Raw genomic sequence first — 13426 nt, 5'->3', positions numbered from 1 at the left:
CACTCTTCAGCCTTTGACTATCCATAATTAATATTTATAATATACATAAAAATTAAACACATCTAAGTTTCAAGATATTATGATTCTGCTAAATACTCTGGAGGTTTCCATCAAGTACTTACAGATCACAGTAGTGTTTTATCTCAGTGGCTTACAGTGTAAGCAGAATCCAATCGTTGACAATAGCTTACTGGACAAAGGATAGATTTTTGAGCAAGGTAAAAATGTTACAGTTGAACCCATTATTTTTAAAATAAATTAATTCTGTCATTTTCAAAATCCTAATATGCTTCTTTCTAATTTAAACATAGGACTGTTTTTTTCAGCTGGAGGCCTCCAAGTAAATGAACTACTGAGAAATTTTTTGAGAAATTCTCTACTTTGATAGGTATCCATGATCCAAAATTTTAAAATACTGGAAATACTAACCAGCTTTCTTCACCAGCTCATCAGAAAGCCACTGAGTAGAAATAAATGATGGATAAACTACACCTTGTTCAAGAGGATTCATGTTTTTCTTTCCATTCTTGCCAATATTTTCAAGGACAATTTGAAGAACAACCATCTTTGCTAAATTTGGGAAAAGTTACATTATAAAGCATAACTGATGCCTTTTCTATTTCCCTGCAGAATACTATACCCTTCCATGACCAAAAAACTGTGTCTGGTGAAAGCCAAATCATGTCCACAGCAAGGTTCAGTTCCACTGGCATGAGCAGTCTATGGGCTCTTGAATGACGTACATAATTTCGGTGCCGTTTCCTGAGCAGCGCAAGGGCACAGTCACGACTCGTGTTCCAATTTCTCGACAACATTTACAGAACCTTAGATGGCTATCAATATTGACATTGTAAATTGTTGCAGATGGGCATTTGCCATCACATGAAGCCACATTGACCTATGAGTAAAATAGAAGAAAATAAGAATGAGAATTAAAACTAGAAATCTGAAATTTTATTATAAAAATATTATGTTTCAAACTTCATTGTGATTAAACACCATTTTCACATTTGAAAAGGACTCCGGTCTTAAAAATTATTTTATCTTCTAAAATTCCTTCATTCTAAGTTTAGCCACATTTAAAATATTTTTAATTGAACTTTTCTTTATTGTTTAATCATGTGTTTTGTTTCAATCTTGTGCTATGGATACCAAAATTGAATCCCCATTGATAACTTTGGAACAGCACAGCTGAATCCATGTCCTTTTCATGTTCACAGGTAAAAAGTTAAATTATTCTAAGTAAAAGGAAGGGAAGTCTATCTTTCTCCTTGAAAGAGAAAAAGCATATCAGTGCAAAAGCTTTTCCCTTTCTTATTTGTTCTGTTTGTGACTGAGGGCTGTGTTATCACTCAAAGAAATATATCCAAAAAGTACATGCAGTAACAAACCAGCTTGGGCACAAGCTATCTAGAAAATTATTTGTGCTCTAGATTTCAGCAGTGCAAAGCTTTCTCTTACTTTTACATTATGTGAGGAATTTTCTTAGCTGAAATGTTGACAGGGAAAAAAATTCTTTTTAATTAAACTTAAGCAGAGTTCAAGTGCTGGGAAATCGAGGATGGCTATACAAGGTCTAGTTCTCTTTGTGACAGACTTAAATCTCATTTCTTCTGCAGGTGATGCATATGAAAGATGCTTTGATCTACTCCTATGCCTGTGATGAAACCCCCCATACCTATACAAATTAGACTAAAAGATTACTTTTATAAGTTTGAAATTACCTGAGATTTGGCAGGAGTAAAAAAAGACTTTTTCCTAAGCACTAGCAATCCCAGTTATTAATTATAAAACATAATCATGCTTAGCCCTATCCAAAGTTTGACAGCAGTAGTCTGGCCAAGAACACGTATGCAGTTTCCAGCCAGTCACAGCAGATACCAACATTTGATAGGGCAAAATCACATGATGGAAAAAGAGTGCCAGTGGGGGAGCTGGAGAGGAGAGGGAGTTTAGGGCATGAGGACATGAAAATCTGGAGGTACTTCTGTGGGAAGAGTAAGGGAACCTGGACTGTATGAAGGATATGCAGCCACCAAGGAAATTGGGAACAAGGAGATCCTGAGAAAAGGGGGCTCTAATAAAGCTGGGATGGTGGCAGGTGTTTTTGGAAGGTAGAGAGGGAGGAAAAGATGAAAAGTTTACAACAGAAAGATGAAAAGGAAGGCCTTATTTGATGTACCATTCAAGACATCACCTGGCCAACATTCCTGTTGCTCCTCTCTGAACACTTTAGCTCTGCAGCAATGTGGAGGGACCGCAGTTGAACAGAGCCCTCATACTCATACTTATTCATAAAAGACACTAGAATGAGCTTGTTTCCACTGCCTGTCTATTTGCCTAAATGTCATAGATTTTAGCCTTTTTGTCAGCAGGAAGGCAGAGCCTGTCATAGAACTGGATGAAAGGGCAAGGATCTTTTCACCTAGCTTAAAAAAACCTATGAGCCTTGACTAAATCTTTCATTTTAATATTCTTTATTTAGTCAAAACCATGTCTTTATTTTGTTGTATTACTGTTTCTTATCCTAGGTTGTTGAAGTAACACTGAAACTCTCCAGACTCATCTCGTAACTATGGCAAATTACTCTAATTTCATCTATTTATACTTCCTCATTATCAATCTTTCTAAAACTAAATAAATACACCTACAATGCATTCCTACAATTAAAATCTGAACACGTCACCACTGACCTTCTATCAGGATGGCTTTTAACATGTGACGACATTTTGCCTCTTCCCTAATGACTGCTTAGATTCTCCAACAGAATCTTGCCAGAAGACGTTTGGAAGCCTTGAGATACTTTGTCAATTGCTTCCCTTCCAAGTGCTACATGAGAAGCACATTTGCTGCTCAGAAATTTCCTGGGGTCTGTAGATGGGCCGACACCAAAGCTGAGAAATAAGGTGTCTTAAGCAGACCCATAAATAAATGGCATTATGAATTTATGATATAGAAACCTATGCAATGTGAGGGAAGACAGAGAGCATAAAGGTCTCCAAAGAGGAATGCAGCAGTTTCATCACATTTCAAGTTGGAACATTTCTGCTCCTCTTTTAGAGCAGGATATTATTTCACACTGAGGAGTTCAGTGCCTCCATTAGTTAAAGTAATTATAGTCGGTATTTTTCATCTGAAGCCAGGTGTTCCTCCAGGTGGGAGGGCTCAGTAATAGAAACAGCTAGTTTTACTCCATTTATGGTAGGATAACATTCCTAGAATCAAGGGTTTGCTTTTGAGGAGAAAGCAGCACATTTTGTTGCTTGTTGTTAGCTATAACCAACTTTCTAATGCTTGGCTTTTCATGCCATAGGCCCAGCATTGAAATTTTATGCTTACCGGGCTTTGACTTATACAGTCATTTTTTCTTATGGTTGTCCTGATTGTCATTTTCTGGCAAATCCTTTCTTCCTTTTTGCCTGATAAAATACAAAAAATGCATACTGAATCAATATCTCTTCTGTAATGTATTTGCTTCTTTAAAAAATTAAATATATTAACATAATTTAAATACTCTTTGTTTTCAATAATGTACACACAGAAATTATTACTTCCATAATTTTCTTTTTAAATATAATATAATAATACATAGGTGCTGTGCAGTATAACCTATTTTTCAATGGCACATGTGAGCATCAAATGCCCTAAATAAGCTATACAAATTTTTTAAACATTAAAATATGAATATGCTTCATAGTTTATAAAACTATAAGACATAAACTATTAAACTATGAATATGTTTTTAGATTGAAAATATGACAAGAGAAATATATGCAATTAGAAAAAATGTATTGAGTCATTTTTAATAGTATTAGAATTAATTCTGTTTTATTGGGAATGTTGAATGCAAATAGGATTTTGGTCCCGCCTTTTAAAAAATTATCAAAGCTTAACATCCAAGAAGGCGAAAGTGCGAACGTGATTACAATCTTCATGCTATTTTTCATGACTAAAAATTAAATGTAATTATATTATTTCGATATATTTTGAGAAATATGTCCTTTTATGAAGCTTTGAAAGAAAGACATGCATTTATTTGCTAAATATGATGCACTTTTTATCACAGAGCTGAAACGTGTAGTATATGAGGTCAGCATACAGGTCTAGGATGAGGGAAATACTGAATTTTTATATTCAGTCCTGGAGATATTGATAGGAGGGTTTTGGGGTTTTTTTATTTTGAAAAATAAAACTGTACAATGAAAAGCCATTTTTTAACATATTCTAAGTCATAATACAATACTGAAACAATTAAACATATAATTTTTCATACTTCACTCTGTATCAGACCATTATTACTATCTGTATAACAGCAGTTATTTAGATCTCCTTATCCACTACCCATCAAAATGATCTGGTAGTTTTGCTGTGTAACCATACTGGACAAGTATATAAAATAATAAGCACTATTCAGCACTTTCTTGACTTTCCTTCAAGGTTGGGTGTACAGAAAGCAACTCTTCTGTTCCCCAGAAGCTTGAGAGCACTTTTATAAGATAAATGATCTCTGAGTAACGAAAATATTCTGCAGCCACAGCTCCGTTAAGTACTGAAAATTAAGCTGGCTGCAGAGTACAGCTAGATTTTAACAGGTGCCTTAAAGAATCCAACTATATTCTCTTACTGAACTAGCAGATCACTACAGGAGAAAAGTTGTTAGACTATAGCATCTCACTTTTCCTTCCTCAGAAACACTTTAAAAATTTCCTGTGATGTTTCAATCTGAAAGTGTTTGCCAGCTTATGTGTAGACAGTGCAATCCTTGTACTGCTACAAGTCATATAGAGATGTATATCTAACATTTCAGCATACAAAGTGAGCTCTGCTGCTATACTCTGCTCTCTCCAGCCTTGAACTGTAAAGATCTGCATTTCAGTATCAGATGTGCTTTGTTTACTCACTCCTTATTTGAGGAAGGAGTTTTTGTGACTCATCTATCCTAAAAAGCATAGAATTATGAGTGTACTGCAACAGTTCTGTAACATTCTGTAACATCTGGTATAAAAACTGTGTATTGCTGTGGAGTTGCAATTGTATGCGTTGTGTCCCCCTCCCCACCCCTGGCCTCAATATTTTTGTAACTCTGTAAAATACATTATTTGTGACAAAGAAGAAACACAGCATGAATCCATATCTGCAAAGGTGAGACCAGACAATAACACACATTCTTGCTCTATTTTAAGGCAAAATTATTTCCATCATTAAATTTAGAGACCTAAGATCAGATTTAGAATCTCTTGGTAACAGAATTCAGAATTATGATTTTTTTAAAGTAACATTTCTTATTAAAACTATCCTGTACAGTAAGTTCATGTGATAAAACCAGTTTCAGCAATGAGCAGCAGGAATAACCATCAACAGCATATACCAGAAATGGATGAACCTAATTCTGACAGGTGCTGAGCAGTGAATCTTAACCAGGTTTTAGAAAATCACTGATTTGGGAAGGCAGCAGAGGATCAGCATCTCTCAGTATCAGGCCCAGAACCATTAACTGCATGGTAATATCCAGTAATGACGACAGCTATGACACATATATCAAGCAGTTCTTATATTATTAAAAAAAAAAAAAAAAGGAAAGAAAATACATTATTAAAAATAATACCTGGTTCACAATTAATACTATCAGTAGGCACTACTGGACTAATGGCAAAGGGTAATAGACCCAATCCAGAACCTGGCAGAATCATTAGGAATAGAAGATTCTCATGAAATAAAAACATTTCTGTATAAATGGTACTTCATTAATTCTTACACTGCCAACTGTAATTTTTCTTTTAGCAAAAGATGATGAGCTTTCCTGTTAGACTTCTACAATTTATAAACTCTGCAGCTGCTTCAAGTCTCACTAAAGATGGCCCGTACTTTATTATTCTCCTGGTTAACACAAAACTGGAATGCTTGCTTTTAAACCAAACTTTTGGAATTAGTCTGTCTATGGCAAGGTAAGAATTAAATATATGCACTCGCTTTGCATGCATTAAATCAAGCTCTTTCAGAAAAGTTATTTGCTCCCATTAAAATCCCAATGTGTTGCAAGCTCTATTCATAAGTACTCTTATCTTAACTGCTTCCCCACAGGGCACATGCTTTTAGTTAAAAATAAAAATAAAAATAAAATAGCATATAATTGTATGAATGATATCTGGCAGTTTTAGCAGCCACCTCAGCAAGTATTTCTGAAGTATAACAATGCCTTTCCTGAGGCCACAGAATATGGCCAAAATTATAAATCTTGGTCAGCAGAGAACCAGCAGTCAATAATTTTAATAATTTTTAAGACTAATTTTCTAAATAATGACAACCAAATGTTTTTGGGGGTAAGGGGGGCAGATATTTTTTTTTCCACACAGTTTATCTCATGAGAGAAAGATTATTGATTAGTAAGATTTTAGTAAAATTCTGGTGTGTTACTTCTCTACGGTGATTCTCGATAATAAAACATATTCTGTTGCATTAAAATAGCTTTAATTTTCCATGTTTTGGTTGCAATGGAACAACAATATTTGCAGTTTCCTTTCTAAGAATCACATAGCTTGGAAGTTTGGCATTGTTCTGTATTTTATAAATATCACTACTTCCCCTATTTCTCCAACTTATATTCAATATATTGCGCTTCAGTTATACATAATAACAGTGCAATATATGGTTATAAGTCTGCAACTTGCTATTCAATAATATTAATTAATATTGTTTGTATACAAAAATTCCAAAGACTAATTTGCTTTTACTCTACTGTTGAACACAAAAAAGGCCAAAACAGAGGGTTAAGATTTTCTGTAATGCTGAACATGTCCCTGCTCTACAGAATTACTTTTAAAAAACATAAACATATATATACATACACACACATGCATAATTATATAAGTAGATAATAAAAATTAATTCTAGTCAAAACTGCAGAGAAAACCAGTGTGTTCTTAATCTATTTTTAAAATTGCATAAATTGTGAAAGCTTTATGTTATTTTGAGTCACATTTAATCATATTTTAAAGTTACACACAGAAAATGTTAATGTATTACCAGATATTAAAAGGCTGATTTTATATAAGCATTGCTATCATCAATATTTCTCTAATTTTTCCTCATTTCAGATTTAAGAAAAAACATTTCAGTATTTTGGACCTAGAAAATATGTATTAGGCATACAGAATAAATTGCTAAGTTTGAAGATGCATTGCAAAATATCATTGAATCAAGAATCACTTTTAAGAGGAAAATTCTTGTCTTTTAAGGTGAAGATTATATAGGCACTATTTGAGAGCCAACTTAAGAGAATGTTTTAATTGTTTTAATTGAGACAATTTCAATCTTCCATGGGTTATATTTGGAGAGATTTGATTATACTCCAGAACAATAATGTTAAAAATCACCAAGTCAGCAGCCAAATTAAGCAAGATCTCTTAAGAGTTGTTAGGTAACTACCACAATTTTATGAGATTTGCAGGGGGAACTGCATGCTTTTTCCCTCTTTATGTCCCAGCAACAGAGGTTAAAAAATAAGCCTTCCAAAACCAAAGCTAAACTAGCACATATTGCAGCCTTCATCACTTACAGGTCTTGCAGCAGCCATCATTATACGTCTGCACAATTCCTCCATTCTAGGAAAATAAAAGAAGAATATAGCAAAAAAGTCTGAACCTAATGCAAAGGCAAATTGTATCTCAAGATATTCCACATTTTAAAGACATCAAACTAATACAAAGTAGTGCCACTGAAATCAACAGAATTACACAGATATATATCAGCTGAAGGGTTGTTTCATGAATTATTTAGTGCCTTTGACACTGAAAATGAGCTCATCATGATGACAATTTCAATTGTGTTCAGTTGACATCTGATTTAGTTTCCTTTGAAGAAATCATTTAGTTTCTATAAGCATGTTTTTATATAATCTACTATCATCCATTTCCCCACCACGGAGATTTATAAGGATAGTTTCAAAAATACGTGTGAGTAGCCCAGATCTGCACATCAAGCAGACTACAGAAGATTAATAGATGCTATCTTTTGCTGATGTTATCTTAGGACAACAAGAGACAAAAGACAGACATTTTTCAGCTTCTATCTTTTCATGCAAGCATCTATTTTTTACCTCCTTACATTGAATAAGTTGTTCAAGAACTTCTTAAAAGACCACTTAAACTCAGATATTCCTGAATTATTCTGAATTGCCTGTGAGAAAAACTTTCTTCTCAGCTAATGGCTCAAGCCTATGCTCAGCGTCTCTCAAAAACAGGTCAGACTGATTCAGAAAGTTAATTTTAGGGCTCTGTTCTTTAAAATCTTAATCTAATAGATCTGAATGGTGTCAGAATGGTTCCAAGGAAGAAATTCAAGCATTAACTCAAACTACTACAGGCATTATTTTTAAACAGAATACTTTCTTCAGGACTGGAAGAAATAAGAACTTTTTTAAATAAATGGAAGGGATAATTAGGACTAGTACTAAATGCATAATCTGTAGCCAAGGCAACCATGGTACTTACCATTTCTACATATATATTTACTATTATTTGTAGCTCATATTAAATATAAAATATACTGCAAGTGAAAAATTTGGCAGGCATTATAAATTTAGAGAATTATTAAATTAGAAATTAAACCATAAACAAATATACAACCTTTGTGAAGAATACATGTTCTTCAAAGCAGTTTATATGGATAGGCCAGCTTAATATTTTAAAATATATGATGTAGGTAGACACCCTGGATATTTTTTGTTTGGTTACACCAATTTTAGTTTAAGAGCTAATAAAGTTTATATATACTCAGTCATCTCCCTAATCATTGCACAACTTAAGGGTTTTTTAATATAGCTGACATTTATATGGAGCATTTTTTTGATTTATAGATCTGATTGATTTATTGTGTGTGTTCTATGAACTTGGCAAAGTATTATTCCAAAATAAGGCAAGACATAGCAATTACCACTTTTTATAGTGGTATGTCAAGCATGATTCCAGTTCTAAAAGCAGTCATCAACAATACTCAAGCCAAACTTTTACACTCCTCACAGATAATTTGTCAGTTGGAAAGAAAACAGGAGTATAGGAAATGACTGCCAATTGCTCATTTACATGTTTTTACTTACCACTTTTTTAATTTAAAGAAAGTGCATGAAGTTTGCCTGAATTTTGGAGTGTAAGTCAAACTCTGGAGCAATTATTGTCACTTACCTTACTCAAAGTACAAACCTTTGTACACTCAGTGTCATTAAATGGGGGGCAGACAACACTTGATCCCAGTGCAATAGCCCCTGCAGCAGTCTTAACACATTTGTAGTTGGTGCAGTTGGAGGTCCAGGTGCTTCCTTCCTGAATATACAAAACAAAGCTGTTGTTAGGAAAACCAAAACACTTCAGCTTTATTTCCAACCCGAAATGTTTATAAAAGCTGTGCCCTCATGCTGTAGCATCCACTGGAGTGGAAAGTCTGCTGCAGACCAACGAGTAGGTGGCAAAAGGAAAGACCATCCTCTAATTACAAGAGGCTACTCCTCCCTGGAGCCATGGCTCTACTCTCCTTGCTGAGCATGCTGCTGAGCATGGGTGCCATACTACAGAATGAAAGGACTTTGTGCCAGTTCAGTCATTTCTTTTGCTCTGAAATCAATTGAAACTATGAACCAAGTCATGGCCTCATCTAAATTTCTGTGCATGTGGATGCTGGAGCACACCACCAAGACCCTGAACCCCAAAACCTCAATTTACACTTTTCCTTTTTGTAGTAACCAGCAGGAAGAGAAGAGTGGCCCTCAGAAGAGGGGTACATAGAAGTCCTGATGTAGACTTAGAAGCTCTCAACACCTCTAAATAGCAATACCTAATATAGAGTCACAATTCTGCAGTTAGAGCATATCCAGCGTTAAGTAAATGATGACATTTGCAGATCTTTGCAGGAAATATTAAAAGCTATGAGATATTTACATGTGTGAAATGGCAGGTTCCAATCATACACCATAAATAGTCTAAGCATGTAACTCGCAGTAAGGAGAAGATGAAGCAAGAATGACTGCATGAGTTAACTTAGAAATGCCTGTCAGACTCCTGTCTATTGTATCATGACAGTTACTTCTTATCTCTGTTCAGAGGCACTTACCTCATACAAAATCAGTGTTCCATTCTCTGTATGAAAAGAGCAGGACACATTTTGACACATACCACAGCAAGTATCGTGACTGAAGGAAGGAATATATACTTGATGCTGGAAAGAAAGGAAAGGAAATAGACAAGCTAGTACTTTTTAAACATACATTATATGAAAATTCTTTGATTTCTGAAAATAAAAACACCAAGGAAAACAATGGATGGATGGATGGATGGATGCATGGATGGATGGATGCATGGATGCATGGATGGATGGATGCATGGATGGATGGATGCATGGACAGTTAAGACAGATTTGTTTACATAGGCTGCTAGAAACTGCCTCTCAAAATAATTGTGCAGACACATGATACACATCATCACTGCTAAATTCTCAATTCTTGCTGAGTAAACAGGACTAGCAAAAGTCTTCACTAAAATTTTTATCCTAGTTGTGCAGTTGTGTTCACAAATTGCATAATTCCTGTATTTTAAGAATACTCACGGCTTCACATTGCTGGGAGCAGTTCATCATTGTGAAATGCATGGCATTGTAGCCTGTGTTCTGATCTTTTTCTTGTAAACACTGTACAGTGTAACAAAGGTCTCCATCCAAGTACTGAATCACTGACTGCCCAGGATTCAGTACTGTGACCTCTTGGAAGATGCACACATCATCCTTCTCTAAAACCAAAAGAAATTGATTTTACCAGAGGGGGAAAAATAATCTTTAAACAAATTAACAGAAGCACTGGTAAGACAGAAGTAGGGCAAATTCCTATTCACTGCAAAAGTATTCTATCTTTTAGACTAGATTGGTTTGTGGTTTTAGTTACCAAACAAGATGGGGAGGAATGATAATTCAGTTTTAGAAAATGCTGCAAAATGCAAAACTGCCTAAAACTGATAGTGTTCCTACTACAGAAGTAAAAAAGTCTGTTGTTCTTAGTTTAAAAGTATTCTAATATTTATCATTCAGCTATTCTGCACATCACACAATGTGGCCTTTCTGCCAATTAAACCACTCTGCAAATACCTGTGGTCCAGTAATCTGTTCAAGCTGTACTGTAAATATGTGCTTGGCTCTTGGAGGCAGTTCAGTCTGGGCTGCTGCCAGGACTGCAGCTTGCCTGTGCACCCCCATGCAGAGTGCAGCTGAAATTGGCTGTACATGGGTAGCTGAGTGAGGGAAGGGACCAGAGCTCTGATCTTGATCTGGCTACCTCCTCTTGTGCTGGCTGAACAGGTCTGTTGCTCTGGGCAAGATTTTGTCTCATTTGTGTTGAAAGCAGACTAGGAGCAGCTGCCCTGCTCACACTCAGCTACTGTTCACAGCCTGTTTCCTTCTTGTCTCTCACCAGAGAGACGTACCTAACTCTGAAAGCATGGGCAGTTCTACAACACTCCCACACTCTGCCATAGCAGGCACAAAATGGATGGCATAGCAGGCAAAGGGCCATATTCAGAAAATAAAGTATCATTGCATAACTACAGAGACACACATCAAATTAAGATAAAAGAGCATTTACATTTGAGAAGGTGACAATGACCTTAGTTCTGCTTTCTTTGCACACTCTTTTAGCTAAAAAATAAAACACAATGATGAGGAATATAAAAAGTTACCACAAATATAGTGAGTGCATCCACAAGCACTGGAAACACTGCTATCTATTTTTTTAACTTCTCCCTGTGTACAGAAAGATAAAAGTTTGCAAAGTCATGCACAATTAAATGTAGTGCTACACAGACAATTTTTCTCTAAAAATGTAAAATATTACTTTCATTACTTCCACCCCTGGTTTCATAAAAGAGGAAAATTGCCATGTATTCAAGAAACAGTAGCATATTGAGAGTTATTCAGTGTATTTATCTCTTAAAGCAGAAAACATCATTTTCTGTAGGGGTACATAGAATAGCAGAGTCAATAAACAGCATTTTTTTCATGAGACACAAAATTATTTCTGTAATAAACATATTAGCAAAAGATTGCCTCCTAAGGATTTTCTTTCAAAAGATAGGTGAAAGCTATTTAAATCTAAAATTCCTTAATAGACTTTACGTAATGCTGTCTTCACATGAGGAACAAAACTTCAGGCATTGGATAAGGAAAATATGGTCACTATAGCATTAATGGGAGTTTGAACATACAGCCATATTTTTTTTCCAGATCACATCCCTATTATGAAAAACTACAGGAGGAGCAAAATATTCATGACTGCTCATATCAGCAAAATTAAACAACATTAAATCATTTTAATCAAAAGCATAAATTATTAACAAAATGACACATTTCTTCAGATGATACATATAATCATATAGCTCATACATCATTAATTATTTTTAAATGTGAATTATTTATGTGGAAAGCCTTACTAGCATATTGTTTCATGTCAACACTGAACAGGATAAAATTACAGTTGCTTTTTTTCTTTTTCCACCTTACAGCACACAAAGTGAAATTTCTCCAAGGAATGGTTGACAACGCTGTGCAGACACTTGGAATTACATGCTTGAGCTGGGACTGCAGGGCAATCCCACCCTGTCCCTGTTACTCTTTACAACTGAAACAAGGAGTGCAAAAGAGAGGAGTAAATCAGCTCAACACCATTACTAATAGTTTTTAAAAGACATCACGTACCAATTTACAGGTCAGCATGGTAGCATTTTCACAACTACATTCTGAGGAGATAAAGAAATCTGTGTTAATCAATTAGCTAACTATTAGTTTTGGTTAAGTGTTGTCACTAAAGAATAAAGCAATAATTACCACAGTGCCATTCTGGACAACATTGCCCGAGTACTTTTTCCTTCACAGGCATCATGTCATCTGTGCAAATCATAGGAGGCTCAGAACAAAGATTTTCGTCACAAACTAAATGAGGGGGAAGACATATAAGAACTCATTCAACTTCCCTTCATATTTTCCAGCTTACATTACTTTTGATAAACTATTTTAAAAATAATTTTATTTTATATAAACGTTATTGTGTTTCTTAAGTATCTGAACTATACTTGGAATGAAAAAGGAAACAAAAATTTTCAAAAGAAAACAACCACGACCAAAGACATCTAAAATCATAATATTTGGGAAACATAGACTTGATACGTACTGTAAAGTGCACTTCTGTAAGATAACAGGGAGCAACTCCCCTCCAGGTATGATGCTAATAAGAAAATATTGCCTCCCTTATCAGAAGCAGTTTACTGGCAAGCACTAAGATCTAATTTTCTCCCTGCCAGAAGTGGGAAAAAAACAATGCCAGAAGGTCTTTGCAGAAAATTTCACCTGGGTAAAACTGCTATGAAAAGGAAAGGACCAAAATACAGAAACAACCAAA

At 35.0% G+C, this 13426-nt stretch overlaps 1 protein-coding gene across 1 annotated transcript in view; it reads right to left on the bottom strand.

Annotated features, from left to right (window-relative positions):
• Positions 1-697: 697 nt before the first annotated feature.
• The window catches only part of OTOGL (otogelin like), an 89714-nt gene continuing 76985 nt past the window's right edge, over positions 698-13426 (bottom strand). Inside the window, exons 50-58 of the mRNA XM_054279577.1 lie at positions 12856-12960; positions 12727-12767; positions 11712-11775; positions 10594-10772; positions 10102-10206; positions 9198-9317; positions 7556-7601; positions 3340-3419; positions 698-898 (exon numbers count right to left, since the gene is read on the bottom strand). Coding sequence (XP_054135552.1) covers positions 698-898; positions 3340-3419; positions 7556-7601; positions 9198-9317; positions 10102-10206; positions 10594-10772; positions 11712-11775; positions 12727-12767; positions 12856-12960 — 941 coding nt within the window. The remainder of the gene's footprint in view (positions 899-3339; positions 3420-7555; positions 7602-9197; positions 9318-10101; positions 10207-10593; positions 10773-11711; positions 11776-12726; positions 12768-12855; positions 12961-13426) is intronic.

This window comes from Melozone crissalis, unplaced genomic scaffold (genome assembly GCF_028551555.1).
Source record: "Melozone crissalis strain CALT ecotype California unplaced genomic scaffold, PUWL_Pcris_2 ptg000004l_1, whole genome shotgun sequence".
In the NCBI taxonomy this organism is placed as follows: Eukaryota; Metazoa; Chordata; class Aves; order Passeriformes; family Passerellidae; genus Melozone; species Melozone crissalis.
The sequence above is the reverse complement of the archived record's forward strand: the minus strand, read 5'-3'. Positions and strand labels throughout refer to the sequence as shown.